At 40.2% G+C, this 19,980-nt stretch overlaps 1 protein-coding gene across 7 annotated transcripts in view; it reads right to left on the bottom strand.

The window, feature by feature from the left end:
• FBXW11 (F-box and WD repeat domain containing 11) overlaps positions 1 to 19,980 on the bottom strand; it is a 112,440-nt gene that overhangs the window by 23,639 nt on the left and 68,821 nt on the right. For 5 of the 7 annotated variants that reach the window (XM_031437785.2, XM_031437783.2, XM_031437789.2 and 2 more), the window contains 4 exons: positions 19,636 to 19,698; positions 16,283 to 16,508; positions 7,432 to 7,618; positions 6,453 to 6,543 (listed from right to left, as the gene is read on the bottom strand). In XM_031437785.2, coding sequence (XP_031293645.1) covers positions 6,453 to 6,543; positions 7,432 to 7,618; positions 16,283 to 16,508; positions 19,636 to 19,698 — 567 coding nt within the window. The remainder of the gene's footprint in view (positions 1 to 6,452; positions 6,544 to 7,431; positions 7,619 to 16,282; positions 16,509 to 19,635; positions 19,699 to 19,980) is intronic. The other 2 variants (XM_031437790.2, XM_031437784.2) reach the window with 1 other exon arrangement.

A 19,980-nucleotide genomic window follows, 5' to 3' on the forward strand; every position in this document is an offset into this window, starting at 1 on the left:
GTCTTAGCTATCAAGGCAGTCAACACAGAACACAAAAAGATCAATAACAACTCCAGATAAAACATCATTAACAAATGAGTGATTAAAAACTGTAAATGCTGCAGGACTTAAGGGATCTTAAACAGCGCTATGGCCTGAGACCAGTGGGCAAAGTTTAATGAGGAAGTGGGTCACGCCCAGAGCACAAGACCTAACCTCTGGTAGTGGATGTTACAGATTTTCAGGATCAAAAGATATAACGTTTCCACTAAGAACAAAGTGTCACTTCCTGATACTTGAAACCAGGGGACGACAGGGACCACAGTAATTGGCTACACCTGAGTTCAGAATCTACTTCAAAAGACCTATCTGAGTAGCTAAAAGTTTAATTAGTTGTTTTGCTGAAGAAAGGAGGTAAATCTCACCTTTATTCACGATAAGCACTTAATTACTGGGTTTGCTGACATCTAACAAACCATACATCCAAGGCAATGTGCTTCTGTGTGCTCTAAAATGTTAAAATTTACTGAATGTTACGTGCCAGGTACTATGCTTCCACAACACTACGCTATGTGTTTTATATATTTTATAGTTAATTTAATCACCACAACTCTGAAGCCAAAATTATTGTCCTCATTTTACAGGAAAGAAATGGAGGACTGGAGACACTGATACATACATGCTTAAAGAGGAGAATCTTTCCTCATCTGTGGCCTCAGTACTTAGCACAGGAGCCTGGAAATGTAATTCCTGTCCTCAAAGAGCTCCCATATATAGCCTTGAGAAGGCAGGATCACATACTTCTCGCACCCAGGGGGTGCAGAGCGGCACCATGGAGATGCCAGGAGTGAGGAGTTGCTCATCTGTCCTTCTGCCACCAAGTCAGAGCTTCTCAGCCAGCAGCAGCATCTCTAGTGAGTTTTGTAAAATGTCAGACACAAAACCACATTTCAAAACAAACAAATTAAAAAAAAAATTCACCCCACTGCTGCTACCACTATCAAGGTAGACAGCAGATCTTTCTATATAAACAATTTTTTAAAAGGGGACCCGGAATACAAAGAATGCTTGGACTCATTTAGAGAAAGAATTTATTTTTAGGTAGTGACTGTGCCACCTTAGCATGCTAATAAGCGTACCAGGAGAAACACTGACTTAGGAGGCAGACCTACCGGTAACAAGCCTTCTTCATTTCATGGCCAGTGACTCTTGGCCGTGGTTACCAACATTCAGGCCACACCCTGCCAGGGCCCAGAGAGTTGCTGCTGAATGTCATTCCACATAAATCCAAAACATCACAAAGATGAATCCATAATATGTCTTATCTATGTATCAGGTGTTATTTAAAAAGTCATCTACCTGCTCTTAGTTTTAAAATATACACAACTGCTTTAAAATATTGAATCAGTAAGTAGCTCTGCTCCTCTGTATATTGCAATGAATAGAAAAAGCACATTTACTATCACATGGGAATTTGAAAAAAAATTTTTTTAACTTAAAGAGAGTGGGTGGAGGAATCCCCATAGAAAAATGAATTTCCAACATGCTCTCCCACTATTCTAAAATGTTTTCTAAAGCCAGGTGACTTGGTTATGTTCTTCTACTGTACCTAACACCCTGAGGACACAGCAGAGAGGAGCTGGGGAAGGCAATACCGTCAGCCTGGGACACACCCAGCCCCTGAGATGCCTGGACAGAGCACACCACCCAACATGAAAGGCTGGGCCATCCCCTCTATCTCCAACCCTCAAACAAGAGCCAGAGGCCAGGACCTCTTGAAAGCTCGGCTAGATAACAGGCTTTCATTCTAAGCCAAATGGAAGCTAGGAAATGGCTTAGCTTCTCAACACTCAGAAAGAGCCTAATATTTGAAAATACACTTCTGAATTTTGAAAGAAAAAGCTTGCCAAATAATTTTTAATGGGTCATTTTAGGAAGTTTCCACCTAGGGCTGTTTTAAAACTTATTAGGTTCATGAATCCCAAAACAAGGGTAGCTTGTTTCAAAATGCCAGGAAAGCAACACTACACCAGAACAGGGAGCCGACTGCTTTGTTGCACACCGACCCTGTATAATTCCTGAGACCTCACTCTTCTCAATTCTCAAGGCCACCCACAAAAGCAAGCAACACTTCCTGCTGACTACGCCTGCCCAAAGTACTACCTACCACCATACTTGACGATCTCAACCCTTATTAGAATGCTTATATAAGCCAGGTCTTTTTCAGAAAAACTAGACCTTTAAAAGTGGAAGGCAGCCCATTGTGGTAGAAAATACCTAGGCCAATTAGCAGCTTTGGCAAATGACTTGAACTGTCTGAGCTGCAGTTTCCTCCTCTGTAGAAATGGAAAAAATAATACATACTTCCTCAGATCTGCTGGAAGGATCAGAGATGACATATGACAAGTGCCCACGACAGCACCTGCAAATGGCAGCAGTGATGCTCGTCCTTGTCTGTGGACAGCACTGACCAGGAGGAGTAGGCTGTGACCAAAAAAACCTCACCAAATTGCCAGGAACTGCTGTCTCAGCCTAGGCTGATCTTCAGTGCTGATGGCCCTGGGCCCTCCCCATCCATTTCCAGGAAGGGGCTCAGCCTTCACATGCAATTCAATGGTTAGCTTCACTTCAGCAGCAAGAATAAAGGGCACACACAGGTGCACCTCTTTAATTATGCAGATACCTGCCATTTCGCTTACACATCATGTGGTGTGGCTACTGTAGAGGAATATTTCATGTTTTTGAGAACTTGTAAAATCCCCTTACCCTGTGCAAATTTTCAAAATACTGGGAAAGTAGCCATGATACACAGAGTATACAGCAGCATTTAAATTGGCAATAGAGTGAAAACAGATGTCTGAGTATGGAGAATAACATTATTTTTAGAAGCCTAAACACAACTGGGTGGGTGGGCAAGTTTTAGCATTTTCTGGTTAGGACAATGTTAATATCAAATTTGCAAACCACAAAAAAGCTCCCCACTTTCCCTGAATAAAATGTGGTTTATTAAAAGGTGCGATACAACACACCATCATTCTACCAGTGTTCTGTTCCAAGGAGAGTGCTTCAAAAGTTTTAATCCAGTGAATAAAAAGAAGAAAAAGGCATATTACATGAAAGAGTTTGCCACCACTCTGAGATGCAAAAGAGAAAAATCCAAGTTCAGGACATCAGAACTCTGTCTAATTAACAATACCTATCTCTGTTGAGGGACACTTGGAGGCACGGTAGGCTGAAATGGGCTTTGGACTAGAGTCTCAGGTTAGACAATCTGAAGATTAAATTAAATCACTGTCGCAAAATACCTAACAGTGAGCTTCCCCATTAATGATAATGATGATAATGATGGTAACAATTGAGACTCTAGATAGCAAAGGAAATATGGCTGCTGCTTTTAGGAATGTGCCTCAGGTTTTCCAGGAATTCCTTCTCAATTCAGAGGCACTCTAAACCCTTTCTCTCTCTCCTTCTCTCTCTGTGTGTGGCAAGAATACCCATGAGAGATGAACCTTTGCAGAAAGCTAAGAACTCCTATTTATTCTCTCCAGACTTCATTTCTCACATTCTCATTTCCTGAATAATAGGGGTTGGCCACACTAAGTCAGGTTCCCTACTTTTTTTCTTAAAAGTTAGCCAATTTCTGTTGGGTCAGTGCAGAGGGCCAAGGTCATCTGCTAGCCAGAGCCAAATATGGAAATGGATGGATGACAGGGGCAGCACATGAACCAGAGCTGTCAAGGCAGAGCAAGAAGGTGAGAAAGCAAAAAGTGCTGCGAACTGGCAACCCTGCAAAGTATATGGAGAAAAAACACAGACACTCCAAAGCCGTGTGCAGGCAACTACGGAGGGGGACAAAAACATCCACTTCATGCTCAGAGTGCAATGTATCTTTTGGCAACAGGCTTAAAACCCTTTAAAGCACTATTACCTTTCCCATAACTGTACTAAAACACAGCCAACTAATCTTATCTTAACTCAAACCCCTTTTTCAACTAAAAGTCAAGGACACTGAGTACTCACGCAATTGGAGAAAGATGAGAAGATCACCTTGAAAAGTCTGTGGGCATATAACAACATACCTCTTTCTCCTGCACTTCTTGAATTTTCTACTTTGAAAATGACAAACAACAACTCTAAGCCTAGAGCTAAACAGACCTCAGTTAAAATCCCTCTCTTCTACTTAACTATGTAGGAAGTTCTAAAACTTCTTAGCCTCAGTTTCCCCTTCTTACAGACATGTCCCTTGTTGTCAGAATTCAAGGCAATCATCTACAAAAGCCACACAACATAGTTCATGAGTGTAACGCAAGGGCTTAAAACAGAGTACTTGTAAATACTACATTCTGCTTGTGACGGTTTCAGACCAGCTATATGGGTAAAAGCCAAGCTCATGAGTCTGTTATTTGTTTGATCCGTGGATCACTGATACAACTTGTGTGTCCACTCAGGGCAGTATAAAACACACTCCCAAAACAGAGTCAAAGAACTCTATTTTGATGAAGTACCAGTGATCTATAGCGCAGTAAAAGTTGTACCAAGTGCAGAAGAATATAGTTGATCACAGACTCAGTGTCTCAGCAGCTGTGTGATCCTGAGCACGTTATTTAACCTTGTTGGGCCTCAGGCTCCTCAACTTTAAATTAGGGCAGGGCCTACCTTTCAAGTACTGTCCAGAGGTATAAATGAAGTTAACAAAGTGTCTAGCACAAGAAAACCCTCTATACGTGGTACATTATTTTTTATTATTATTACTATTAGTGTATGTACCAAAGTATAAAACATCGGCCCCTACACTAAGAGAACTAGCCCACAAGAATCTGGAGGAGACTCTTGTGGCCAACCAGTGGGTTTTCCTAAACCACACTTTAAGAACCACTGGGTAGACCACCATGATGCAGAGGTTTTGTGTCAAACAGGGTTTTCCCCCATAGCTCTATTTCCCCTTACATCTGCCTCCTCTACTAACTTTAAAATATTATTCCAGCCTGAGGAAATGGTTATGGTAGGTGGTGTCACATACTGTCACGCCATAGAAAACTGAGTTCATACTGTCGGTTACCATAGTACTCAGGCGGATTAAATAAAATTATCTATGCCACCAAATCTTCAACCTGATCTATTTATTTCTAGAGCTCCTATGTATTAATAATAATTGACTTTAGATATGATCATTCTTACAATAAAGGGCTTGCTAAAATTATTCAAGGAAATTCGGGGATACTTTATAAAGAATAGTTGGGGAGAAAAAAGTAAAAGGTAACATAGTTTCTAAGATGCAGGCACAGGCAGCATCTCAGTGCAACTACACAGTGGTAAGGCAGTCCCCTCTTGCCTGAAGCACACACACCCACCCAAAGATTCAAGTTAACACTATGGCTCAGCTAGTAACACTACAGGAGCAGTTTATTCTAGGTTTTGAACTGCCAATGGATCAATTAATTCCTAAACTTTATGATGTCTGGCTGAAGTTTTAAATTATTTAACCTTCCCTAAAAGGTTACTTTATAGCTCATTTTAGGGAACAGAATACTCAAGACAAGTCACATTCAGATTTACCATTAACCAAATGATTCCATTAGTTCACATCTGCCTTAAAAAGAGGGTGGCGGGGGGGCCTCCAAGAAAAAAAAAAAAGCATGTGTTTCACCATTAATGAATTTTGGCACAATAACTTTTATGTCTATCACCTGGGGGCAAGGATTACTTCACATTTGGGAAACTGGGTATAACTTTATGGGTGATACGGCATTGCCTAGCAAAGGCTGAACTTTTCTGCCAAGGAGGAAATAGTGCAGTAACCAAGACCTGCCAAGAGCACATGTGAAAGAGTTAATGAGAAATGCCTGTGCATGTCTTTCCTGGTTCAAGGAAAAGGGCTAAATAATAAAACTGAACTAATTAGAACACATGAACAATATCAAACATCTCCAATGTTTCTCATCAAGTTCACAGAGTTTTACTGGTCTGGAGAAGTCGCACTCAAATCCAAAATGGTCCAGGAGCATAATTTGCTCTATAAAAGCCACTTAACCGTTGCTCAGAATCGTATTTGAGTGATTCTAAAGAAAAATTATGGGAAGTTTACAGAGGAAATCGAGGCTGCACCGCCTCCAGTTCTCCAGAGATGGCTCAAAAACGTAAAACTCTGCTTACTTAAAGAACAGAGCCTTGGATTTTGGAAATTCTATCAAATTAGAATAAAAAGTTGATTTTGGATTAAGGTTCTAATTAACTGACAGCCCTGCAGAAGCATTTTGTGTTTCAGAGAAGTTAGATCATTTTTTAGAAAAAGGCATTATCTACCGTGAAGAATAGCTACAGATTACACATTGTGACACATTTGCTTCAAGCGTTCAGGTTTAAAAAAAATTACTAGTTCTATGATTTAAGATCAACAGAATACTCTAAGGCAACATAAAAAAGTTGAGAACAAGACACAAAGAGCCCATAAAACAGATAAATCATAAAGTTACCTCTATATCCTGGATAATCTTTGGGTATAATGACCTATAAAATGAATTGGGAGGGCCATCTGTGGGTCTGTTTTTAAATAGGTACTGATCCCTGGCAAATAAAAACAAACAGATGTTACATTTTTGCACATAAAAGGGTGAGTTTTATGTTTATGTAAACATGGTGCTTACAGAGATGAATCTTTCAAGGTTTTTGACTTGCATTGAGCTTTAATAGTTCAAAAGCAGGATTTCTGACAATTAAATGTACATGTTAGACACAAGTTTATTTCAGCTTACAGTTCTCTCACATGGTCCTAACCTCTTATGTTCTGAATACCCAACATAATAGTCTAGCCTTTCATTCTGTTGTTTAACAAAAAGTGCTAGTTCAGCTTTGAGGAAAATCTAACTTAGAACATATCAAACTTCTTCCCATAAAGAAAACACAGCCCTAGCCATCACTCACAGCACCCACCACTCATCTGCCACAGCTGGGGCTCTCTCTCTCTTGCTAGCTGGGCCAGGTGGCTGGCACGTGCAGAGCTCTAAAGCTGTATTTAAGATAATAGGTTGTCTCTGAAAAATCCTGCCCGCTATACCGCCCATCTTCAACCAGGAAAAATAACTCGTAGCAAAATGGCCTTATTTGACTTTCTCCTATTTTTCTTTCTTTAAAAAAAAAAAAATCTATCTTTTGGTAATATTATCATCACCTAAGGAAAATGTGAAAGGAAAAGCAAAAACACATGGCTTTGAAAAGCTGACTCATTCAAACTATACAATACTGCCTAACAATTAATAAAGGTGAAATATGCATTTCAGAAAGGGTTATTCTAACAGCTTTAACTTTTTTCCCCCCTCAACTTGACCACTCATCTTCTCCCACTTCTTTAAAATACGTCAATACATCTGGCAAGTATAACTGCCCTTTTTAGTCATCAAACTGACCCCATGTCAAAGAACCCTTTTCAAGGGAACAAGCAACCCAAATACTTACCACCCTCTCCTTTCTGAAAGTCCCTTCCATAGAGGATCAGTGCGCACCATTCGTTCAATCAGCTTCTTCCAAAGCATTCCTTCGGAGATCACTCGCTGCCATTCTTTACATACCAGCTCTGCTGCACACAGAGACCTGGCATCCAGGTAAGAAAGAATGTTTTCTGCTATGTGATCTAAGCCTTGCTCTACAAAATAGAAAAGTCAGTGAAGAAATGGGAAAGGAGATGGAAATGTACCAGTTACCATTTCCTTAAAGGTAAGAGGAATAAAGAAATCCTGAACCAGGAAATATACCTGAGTAATATCAAAAGTCTGCAGATACACAAGCGCATGAGTACATAAGCATAAACACTTCTTTTTGGTTCTGGTTTTTTAAGATAAAGCAAGTGATGGCAACAGTTCCTGTGTGTAAAAGCCAACCCTCGACAGTTCTCTATTTGTCATATACTATAATAAAAGATTTATTGCCATTTTCTTTTACATAACTCTGTGGGGCAATGACACCCCAAATTTTACAGATAAGGCAAAGAGAGGTAAAAGCATTCAAAGTTTCACCACTATAGCGTAGCGAAGCCAAGACTGCAACTCCAATCTCTTGCTCCAAAGATTATGTTCTTTCCCCTCTGGTTCACTGTGTCTCATAACAAATCATCCTATTAACGCATGACCTATGGATATCCCTCGGCGCTAAGGAGACAAAAAGTTTCACGAAGCACATGCATCTGAAAAGGCTTATGAAAAGTTGAACAATCCAAGACTTAATTAAGTCAGGTGTACTTAGATGTATTTTTGTCAATCATTGCTCCATCTCCTTCTTGTGGAGGTAAAATCCTCAAAACCATGAAACACGTGCCTGAAAGTTCTAGAACTTTAAGAGGTTTATCCTACAAGATGCAGTATCCTCTCAAGGGCAACCAAGATTCAGCCTTTGCCAATACACACAGGGTAATAAGACCATGACTGCAGTCAACACTGTTACCACCTATAAACTCCCACCCTGTGGTTTTGGGCGCATCCCCTGCAAGCTATCAGAAATAAAGCTCATCCCGAGACCTATTCTGTGCAGGGGTGGGAACACAAAACACACAGTCAGGTAATTCCAATTTCAAGCCAAGGTTCATCATGCTGTGGTTCTACGACATGAAACAATACTGAAACATCCCCGCCCCCTAGCTTTTTACACTATAAAATGGTCATCACCAGGAACAACTGTCCTTTCTCATGTTTCTCTTTAAGAATCAGATGAAAAAGTCCTATGACAAAGTTTTAAAGGTCACCATCCAAGGTTAAAATTTGTTCTCTTTTTCAAGATAAAGAGCAGTAGAGTAGCACTAACTTGGCAGGGTAGAGAGAAATCACTAGACTTTCAGAGTCTCCATTTCCTCATCTGTATAAAATGGGGATAATAATCTCTGCCTTATTTTGAAAATACCCAAATGAGATGATGCATCAAAAATGCTTTAGAGACGACGTTTTTGCCCAACTCTAAGAATGACGATATACCAGGCTGATGACAGTTTACAGGCCCTTCGTATACTAATTCTCCTGCTCTGGACTAGATCTAATATCCTAACCTGATAAAGAAGACTAACTACACTGAAACCACTATCTTTCCTTGCAGACGTCACTGTATTAGCTTTAATGCAGCAACACTCACATGCCTTCATCTGCGGTCATGTCATGGCAGACCCCTAAGACGGTGGGGAGCTGAACGTAGGCCCCTCCCCTCAAACATCTATTAAAACAATTCCCTCTGATTCTGTATTTGTACGGCTAGTTTAGAAGTGGGAGGCAGCTTCATGCCAAAGTTTGTATTATCCTGACTACAGTTCATCTTCAAAGTTTTACCTGACCCTTCCATTTCTGATTCTATCATCCAGAAGTGTGGTTATTCCACACAAGATCTGCATGATGGGCAAATGTAGTAAGTCTTTATCCCAAGTTGTTGGCAAACATGGAAAATGGGTCAGAACCAAGGACAGCACCCATGATTCTCTATTTCCCTCTAGGCTATCATTCATCCACTCATTAAATACTCACTAAGCACCAACACTGAGCCACCAGTTCTGTAACCATCTGAATTTTATGCTATGACCCAGCCCACATCTCTCTACTCAGTCCTCAAGGGCATTTGAAGAAACTCTGCCCATGAAGACACTCCTATCTTTACACCATGTTTCTGACCTGCTAGTTTCACAACTTCATCCAAAAAGCAAATCAGGTGAATCTGGCATGGTTGCTGTTTGTGTTCCCTTGCTGGTGCTTACTGCATAAAGTTGGCATTGCAATTGTTTGTTTACAAGCTGACACAAACTGCTTTGTGTACCTCAAAAACTATAAAATGCATAGAAAAATGTTTTTAAATTCCTAAATCCCACCTCTCAGAGATAATGGCTTTTAACTTTCTGTATACTACGTCCTTCTAAGCTTATACATCTCTACCTAGTCTTTTCTTGCAGTTAATTACCTTTTGAAAATCCACTTGAAAATTAGACTAGAATGGAACATCAAATTTAACAGCCAATATCTCCCAAATGCACCTTCTCCAGATCTCAAAACCACGAAATCTGCTCATCAATCATCGCTGGGTACTATCACGCAGGACTACCAAACACAGCCATACAAGCTGTCTGGGCACAACTGTACCCAGGAGCTCTGCCTACTGGCTTTCGACCACTTCTCAATGTCGCACAATTCTGAAAGTCACAGCTGTAGGTTCTGTCACTTTCCTGGCACACAAGGTCCTTAAGTCTACTTGTTCACGGGAGCTATATGTTTCCTAAGGATCTCTGTATCTTTCTTGGACTACAACTTCTCTATTCTTTCTAGTTTTAAAACCATCATTCTAGTGGGAAAAGAAAAAGGGTAAGTTAAATGAGTGAAAACACGCTGCTTCCTTCTACTGTCACTACGCCACCCATCCCAAGTACACTAGCCCTTCATTCTTCATACTCTTGCTCTGAATAGTTGATTATTTTATTTGTTTTCAGCTGCCCCTAATTACATAACCACTTTGGACAAGTGCATATTACTTGAGGCTTAGCCTTCTTGATACCATTCTCAAGGCTTCAGGCTACCTTTTCATATATCTTCATGCCCCTTTCTTCCATTTTTCTGCCCAAGTGTATTTAAAATCAGGGAAATCTATGGATAATCACATGGTGTTCTACTTGCGCCTCTTCACTGCTGGAACTGATGTATTATTAATCAGAATTTCAAATTTCAGAATCTCTCTACCCTCTTTGACCATATTTTCTTTTACAATATCTAGCCATGACCGAACAAACTTAGCTCTTCTCTGAATTCTCCAAATTCTGGGGTACTTATTTATCATCTAATTTCTACACTTAACATTAGAACACAATCACTTTCCAAAGTTTCTCTCCAATCACTAACCAAATCCTCCTAATTGGTTATAAACGTACCCCTAACCAATTCCCCTCTTGAATCCTCTGCTCTCTGAGAGAGGAAACAAACAGCAAGGCAAGAATGCATTCTAGAGTTGTTTTTTCAGGCCTCAATGGCTGCCACATCCCCATGGTCTGTATATGAACTGGGAAAGCAGCATGCAAATTTTCCACCTGGCTGGGTGGTCTATGAGCTAGTTCTCAGAAGCCAGGGTGGTTATATTTGAATCACTTACGCCTACTGATTTTAAAAACAACAGCAGCAAAAGCAGATTCCTGGATATTCTCCTGATCTACTGAATCAGAATCTCTAAATGGTGGGGCCCAGGAATCTGTGTTTTTAAGACGCGCCACCAGATAACTCTGACATGCTGGGAACTACTGCTTTATAGAAGTAATATCCCTTTCAGCCCTCCCTGGTTTCCCCCCACCTCCCTAGCTCACAACTCATTACTAACACATACCTCCTGCTCTTCCAAGGGCCATTGGTCCAACCGAGGAACAGCTCAGTGAAAGCTACAAGATTTGATTCATTTCCTTTTGTTAACACTTTAAATTCATTTCATCCTTCTAGGAGGCAGCATGTTTTAGTCTCTCAGAAAATGCACTGGCTACAGAGTAATATAACGTAGGTTGAAGCAAATCAGTTTTCCTTTTTGGAGCTCAGTCTTCCATAAAATAGGAATGAATTAAATGCCTGAAATGGATTATCTCATATAACCTACACAACAACCCTCTGAGACAGGTCCTCTCCACAGCCTCATGTTGTAGAGAAAGAACTTCCTAACTTTGTTGGGAAGGTTAGTAAGAGGAGGTTACTAAGGAGCCAGATACGGAATAGGTACTCAACAATGTCAGTCTCTCTTCTTCCCTCTTCCAGACACAGCCTCAGCTGATATCCTTGGTCAAGAAAGCTAAAGTATTCATTGCTCTTGTTTGTTATTTTCTGCAGAGAAAATATTACGCCCTCCTCTAGCAAATCGCTAAGCCCTCTCTACTACTGGTACAGCACGAGTAAGTCTCATACTCCTTAAATATTTAAAGAAGAACAGGAATCACCCAAACTCTATTAGGTACCTTAGAATAGCTGCTCCCAGAAGCTGTGCAGACCTTGTAACTTTCTGGTTTCAAGCCTATTCAGGACAAAGAGTTGACTGAATATGGTGGGCTAAATGCCTGGGCTAAAAAAGTGCTCTGAGGTGTTAAAAACAAAGCATTTTCTTAAGTACCAATGTCTGGCTCTCATTTACTCTATCGTGCTGAGACTCCCCCATCTCCTACCGCCACCCCCCTCCCCAAGGCAGCAAGAGGACACATTATGGCCCCAGAAATTGAGGCCAGAACACTGCACACACAGGCATGAAGAAGTGCTGCTGCTGCGAATTACAGGCACCAGATGAAGGTCTGGAAATTTTTCAATAATAAATTAAAACAATTAAAAGGCAAAAAATTTCAAAGCTCAATATGTAAATAACACTGTACCAAAATGAAACTCAAATGTGTAATGTCAGTTCAATGCCCTTGACTACAGCCAGTTTTAAGACAGCTGCTTAGATCATACAATTACAGAAACTTTTATTATTTTAGAAACGCATTTCAAAGAGCAGCTGCAAAGAAATTTCCTGCCCCCCACCCCTGCTGATCCTCCCCCCTCCCTACTCACAGATCTAGTTGTAAAATCTGAAGTTAGAACTCTTTTGAAAGAAAAACAATGTAATTTCTGACAACAACAGTCTGTCAATGCAATGGATGCCTTTAACTCGGAATATACTGACCTAAGGATTCGGACAGAAATGAAGTGAAATAAAGCTCAGGTCACAAAGTCCAACATTTTGTTATGCCAACAAAGTGGCACACACACACACACCTACCTAAATGATGTCAGGATGAATCAATTCGGAAATCAGTGGGTGAATAATTAAAACTTCCCGGCAATAAATCGTATTACTCCTAGAGAAGCAGGTGTTTCCTGCCTCTCTGGGCTCCCCCCCACACACACACAAACTCTCATCCTCAGAGTACCCAGATGCCAGGCTTATTACATACACTGTCCCTAATGTTCACAATATCCCATAAAGAATATTGTTATTCCCACATAGATAAGGAAACTGAGGCTCCAAAAGGCGGGCTCACATAACTATTAAGTGCAGGGGCTGCAATTCAAATTGAGGGGCCGTCAAATCCAACACCTACGCTCTTCCAGCTCTGTCATGCGGGGTCTTTGGCCCTGCATCCAGCCTAAAGCCTATGCTCTGTTTCTTCCACATCTCCCAAGACCTCTGATCTAGTCTCCGTCACATTTACAGTTCGTAATGGTTTTTCATTCTCACTTGGGGATGAGGCAAATGAATAAATCATGGCCAGGAAGCTAAGTGTTTTTAAAATTCTTAATTGTTTAGACACCTCACCAAACGGATCACCAATGCTTATCATCCGTTTTGAAGTACAATTTGCCTCTACTTCAAATGGCATAAAGATTCCCTTTAACAACAGTTCTTGCAAACCACAAACTCAGCCTGCAGAAATTGACATTGCAGACTAAACATTTACCATGATTTTTAGAAAAGCATATCATAATTATCACTTTTTCCACTGAACCAAAAGGAGCCAGAGACCACAAACATTTTCCATTTTCCCTAGACTGACAGGTATGATATTCACAGTACGCATTAAAAAGTCAAAACTATAGACCATCTTTTATAGAATTAATGGCTTTCACAACTAAAAAAAAAAAACGCCTTCAGTTGACTACCAATTTCAATAAAGTAAAAATTCAAACTCAGGATCATCCACAGTAAAAGTTAAGCACCAAAGCAGAATAATGATTAGCAGGCTGCTCCACACATCATTAAATCTAAGTATGAACAAACACGTGGACCTGTTTCTCCCCTAATGTTCTTACAGCAGGGTCTGTGCTGAGGAACCAACGCCAGGTTTAATACAAGTCTACTAGACACTAACACAACCAACTCGGCCAGCTTGTCCCCAGCGATTAGATTCATATGTATGATATATACTGACATACGTATATATGTTCAGATCAAATCCTGTTATGACAAATAGCATTTTAACAAAAATATTTCCATGTCCCAGCCAATGGTCCATTCATTTCATGTAATATTCAATACCACAAAATTCCACTTTAACAGAGATATGGACAATGCCTTAAAATTCGCTGTAATGAAAACTGAATTGTATGCAATTATACTAACCATATTTATATACATAACACATGTTCATCTGTTCTGTCTCTTCTCCAAGACTGTACGCTCCCCAAGAGAAGGGGTTGCCTCTGAGCTATGTTCTGCAAATCAAGAGAACTTCAACAGTGCCACCTGGTGGGCGTTCTGTAAATGTAAGTTCAGTTCCCTGATACTTGAAAACGTTTGAGAGGCAAATTACAGGGAAAAATAAAATAAACCAAACACAACAGAAAACAAACAGATTTGCCTGAAAAAATGGAGGCATAGCGTCATTTATTTAAAAGCACATATGAGAAACAAGTACAACCGTCAACTTGAAAAACTACTCTGCCTTTTCTTGGTGTGAGATGTGGCCTGAGTCACGGGAAAGGCCGGGGGGCTGAGTTCTGGCACTGCACACGCAGAGGGGCTGCATCACACGCGCACACATCCTACTTCAGTTCACCTATGATTCTCTCTCACACAATTAGGAGCATATCTCTTTCCTTCTCTCCCACTCTCTCTAGGTAAAAGTAAATGCTACTGAATTGGACTGTAAACCATGTATTTTTATACTTGTAGCCAATTTAAGGAGTTGTCCAGAGTTATCGTAACTGGAAGTGATTTCAGCTTTCGCACTACCTTTTGAACCAACCCCCACCATCACCTGCACAATCACCACAATAACCAAAAGGTATTATCGCAGGCGTTTCACCCAGTTTCTCTGATCTTTGGCTTCATCATCTACACAATGAGAAAGAGCAGTAGGTGATGGCTAAGTCTCTCTTTCAGCAATTAAATACCACAATTCTAGAAAAAGAAGACTCATATTCTGCTTTTGTACAAGTGCTAATTCAAGAAATGGGGAAAATAATGCTACCTTTCAGCATGAAAAGAACAGTAGAGTCGAAGTTTTCTAAGCTGACGCAAATATTCTTAAGCACTCCCACTGTAGAAAGTAAGCTTACAAGTTTAGAAGAAGGATTAGGAACCAGAGGCTGGCCTGTCAATCTGCAGCCCCAGGTTTCAGGCCTGCGACATGAGCCCAAGTCCTGTTTGCTGTGGAAAGTCTTCGAGTATGGGGTACTGACGCACTCGCTGTAGATCACAGACAATCTAAGGGAGAGGCTGCTCTGTAAGGAGCCATCCAGAAGCTCTGACGAGGGGCAGGGCTGGTGGCAGGGCTGTGGTTTTATCCCTGGCTACTTCAAGGCCCACCGTGGCTCAGCAGCTGTGAGCTCCAGGCTATCCTGACCACGTGAGGGGAAAGTGTTCTGGCCAGTATTCTCACATCCTCTTCAAGAATGAAATCTATCTTACCTAGCCAAATTTAAAGTAAAAATTAAAAAAAAAAAAAGAAGACAGAAAAGAATGAGTGATCAAAAGTCAAAGGAGGGTAAACAGGCAGAGCACAGAGGATTTCTGGAGCTTTGAAACTATCCTGTATGACGCTATAAAGGTAGAACGCACAGCACCAAGAGTCAATCTTAAAGTACGTGCTTTGCGTGGTGACGTGTCGACGTAGGTTCACGTACCATAACAAACACACCACTCTGGTGTAGATGTTGACAGTGAGGCAGCTGTGCTGGGAGTCATGGGGGTGGAGGGAGGGGAGGGTATGGGAACTCCATACTTTCAGCTCAGCTTTGCTGTTGAACTTAAAACTGTTGTAAAAATAGCCTATTTCTTTAAAAAAAAACAACAAAGTAAATTTAACTGGAGGGGGGTGGGGCAGGCAGGGAGAGTGAGAGCAAGAAAGAGGAAGCTCATGCAGGGGTGGGGTAGTGACGAAGAGAATACAGAAGTAAGTTTTAAGAAATGTATTAAGACAAGGTATCAACTTCCTCAGTACTTTTGTGCCATTCCTTAAGTGTCACTTCAGATACAAATGAACATCCTAAATTTGGGGATACTTCCCAAACACTGTAGAAAAAACTGTCCCATTAAAAAAAAAATTTACTTATAAAGGCAAAATGCAGATTGTACAGAGAAGATAGTTATTAATTCATTACTGAAGCAACAGTACTGACCAATGGTCAACACTATTAATCACAGAAACTGCCTGCATTTCCCAGACAGATGCTAACTGTAACTCCTCTTCAAGGAACATGTATTAAAACACAGTATGTGTCCCAAAGAAATGCTGTCTCACACTGTATTCATTCATATTCATGTCACAAACATCTGCTTGGCTCCGCCCAGGCCCTTGGGATGGGCACTCTTCCAGTTCTCAGCTTTTTAAAAAGACAAGCATGGTTACCTGGTAAAGCAGTAATGAAGTCCCGCTGCAACATGGGCTTCAGGTAAGAGTTAATATGTCCATGCTGGTAATGACACATTCGTGAAATGAGGTGTTCCACAAATTCCACTTGATCTGATTCAGACCACTGGTCAAAATATTTAATACACAAGTCTTTTTCTTTTTGATAGTTCCCTTCTGATGGCCTCTTTCTGGAGACGATCACGGATGACGTTCCATTACTGATCTATTTCAGAAAAACAAAAAAGTAATTAGTTTGACAAGGAAAAGAAATCTAATTAGTATTTCATCAGAAACATTTTTCACCCTGTGTATTTAACCTTAAAATGCCAGTTTCAGCCTAAAGCCAAACTTATTCCTTTATTCATTCATTTAGGAAGTTAATTAAAATGGGCCATGTACTCAAATTAGTCACTAAAAGTAAATATCGAAATTAGAGGTTTTTCTAAAGCTAAATGATGTCTTAAGTCATCATTCTCCAATGCTTATTTCTAAACCATGCTGTTAATTAGACTAACTCATGTTGGAGATGACCATCTTAGAAAACCTGTTCAACTTGGCACAGTGGCAACTGATTGACTATGAATAGTTTGTCTTCCTTCCTCAAAGCTGAAAGTTAAAGCTATACTCATCTATGCAAATAGTTCTCACACTTTTGCATGCATCAGAACAGCGAGAGGACTTGTTCACAGACTGCTGGGGGGCCCACCACAGGGGTTCTGATTCTACTGGTCTGCAGCATTTCTAACAAGTTCCCAGGTGATGCTGCTGCCACCGGTCTGGAGATGGCATTTTAGGGACCTCACTCTGAAAACCACTGGTCTATGTAACAGAGAAACCTGAAAGCAATTCAATCTAAAAAGCTTCATTTTATCTAACAGTTTCAATCTCCTCTGTATTATTTCCAGAGCTAGTTTAGTTTTTCACTCCCTTCTTTTGATCACCTATTCAGAAGGTGACCCAAGGTAAACCACATATGCTTGAAAAGTTCCTCATCTTACATAGCTGGTTTATAGATACCCCGAGGACTCCTATTCGAATGGTTGCATTTCTCATCAAAACTACATGGTCCTTGCACAAAACCAGTATGTATTTTTTTTAATTGAAACTACATACACAGCATCTGGACAACAGTATTTTAAAAATCTGCATCCTTAGACTAAAGCCACAACTGCTACTGGTATCAGGAGGCTCAGTAACTTTCCCGTTTAAAAACAAAATAACCTCAATACTTCCGTCAAACTTTTGCCCAGCCATCTCTCCATCACTCCTCTGACAGCCCCTTCTTCTAGTGTACCACTAGAAGAAGTAACATAGAGAGAATTTTGGAAACTGAAGAGGTGCATCACAAACGTCCATTAATTCCGTTAGGAGCTTATCTCAGAAGTCTTACATGGGAAGAACCAAGAGCTTTTGTCATCAGCACATCCCCTAACTTAAAGCAGACTGAACCCACCCCAGAAAGAAGACATCCTTTGTAAATATCCAAAGGAGTCTTTGGCCTTCCTTGGTAAAATCTTATAAATTTTTCACGTCTGAAGTGAGTTCTCACGTCCATATTTCGAAATATAAAGTCAGAAGGCATTTATCTTCCACCACATTCTCACCACTCTCCTGGAAAGTTTTTTGCCTTATAATGTGCGTGAAAGAGAGCTCACTGACAATGGGTACCACCAGGGGGCAGCATTGAACAGAGTTGTGTTTTTTTTTTTTTTGGGGTGTTGCTTCTAATAAGATAAACCCAAAACATCAGCATTCAAAACAGTCAGATGAAGTGAAAATTCTTTGCTGTGCTGAATACCAAACTGGCCTAAGGAGTATCTTTGCTACTTTCAAACATAAAGATGTGCACCATATTATAATAAAGAAAATTTAGAAATAATTGCCCAGTTATAGGCAACTAAAGCAAATTATACATATACACCTACACAAAGTACTGTAACGTAGCCATTAAAACTAGGTTTATAAAGTAAGATTTTAATAATAAGAGAACATGTTTATGAAATAATACTAAATAACAAAAGAATTTTATACAGCTTAGGATCATAATAATTTGTGGGAAGGAGAACACGCCAAGACAGAGTAAAGGATATAAATATGAAAATATGAAAAGTACCTAATCTTCAGAAAGAAAGCTATATATGTTTTCCTTCCCCTTTTCTTTCTATATTTTTTCATAATAACTTGCCAAAATAATTGCTTTCATAATAGGTTAAAAACAATGATGATAACAACTTGCATTTGTGTACTGCTTTATAATTTACAGAATATGTCCACACACAGTATTTCATTTGCTAAGCAAAAGCGTTTTATTACATCATTTAGAGAAGGGTTCGTAACCATCCAGCCTCCCTAGAGCACTGGTGTATCACCATTAACTTAGCCGCCTGAGACACAGATTGAAAACAAACAAAACAAGACCAAAAAAACACACCTGAAAGCTCAAGTGTTAAGAACAACTGTGAACTGAAAAATCAATAGTAAATGAAGAGAATCCTGCTGCAAAATACCAAATATGAAGGAGGGGACGGAGTCAGTCTGCACAGAGTTCCCCCCAAAATAACGGCATGCACCCAGTTCTACAGCACATTTTCCATTTCTATTTCTAACCACCTGCCTGGCCCAGAAAGATCTTCCTGGCATGGTTCTGCTTTGTTTTATTTCATTTCATCTTAAATTTGTTGGGGACACTGTGTTCTTGCTAACTAATCTACTCCTTTGCTTCAAAGCAAATGAACCCAAAGAATATTTTTTAAATATTATTCTCTTCAGATTTAGATTTGTTTTGCCTTTAATTGTGTCTTCACGAAGGCAAAAATTATGTGTACCATAATGGTTGATGAGAACACGAAATCATGAGACTTTATATGCTCTCCACCCCTCACCTTGCAAAAAAAAACTGGAGGATTGAGAGGAAAACTAGCAAACTAAAACAGAGCCAGGAGAGAAGGGAACTGGACTTACAAGGAAAAGGCAAACCAATAGGAAGTGGGGGAGAAGGGTGAGGATGGGGACAAAAAGTCAGTGCATACACTAGTGTGAGGCATGGTGCCATCCTGGTGACAAAGGACACCACCACTGTCCATCTTTGGCTAAGACAGTGGGCCCCACAGACCAAATATTTTGGGCCACAGCCACTTCAGAATCTTTATAAAAACTCCAAAATTCTTTATTATTCATAATGACACTTCCCTAAAGAGCAGAAGATAAATTAGGGTGGATTCTGAAACGAGTAAAATTGCACAAAAGAAAACAAAAACGCCCTGGCTCTTGGTTTCACTGAGGACACGAGCTGAGGGAGCATCTTATCTGCAGCAGTCAGTTGCTGTCTTATCTGTGCGCGTCATTCCTACCTGCCAAAGAGTACTTTTCTTTGGGGACTCATCTTCATTTTGATCCTCCATAACTGAAGTGTTCTAAGGGGGGAAAAACAGGTTATTTGAATTATGCCAAGTTTTGCAAATTCTAAATAACTACACCAAAATATAATTTTGAAAACCCAAACTAGAGTGAACCAATCAAACCCAAGAGCTACTTGGCCTGTGGCGAATGACATGCCATTTTGGGTCAACAGGACTGTGTTCATCTTTCACAAATTAATAGTTAGTGGTTGGACAAAAGTAAGCATAAAGTCTTTATTTATGAAGTCTGGGTATACTTAGAAAACGGGCTAAATTATGAGAGTGGAGCTGAGGCTC

The sequence above is a fragment of the Camelus dromedarius genome, chromosome 27, assembly GCF_036321535.1.
Source record: "Camelus dromedarius isolate mCamDro1 chromosome 27, mCamDro1.pat, whole genome shotgun sequence".
Taxonomy (NCBI): Eukaryota; Metazoa; Chordata; class Mammalia; order Artiodactyla; family Camelidae; genus Camelus; species Camelus dromedarius.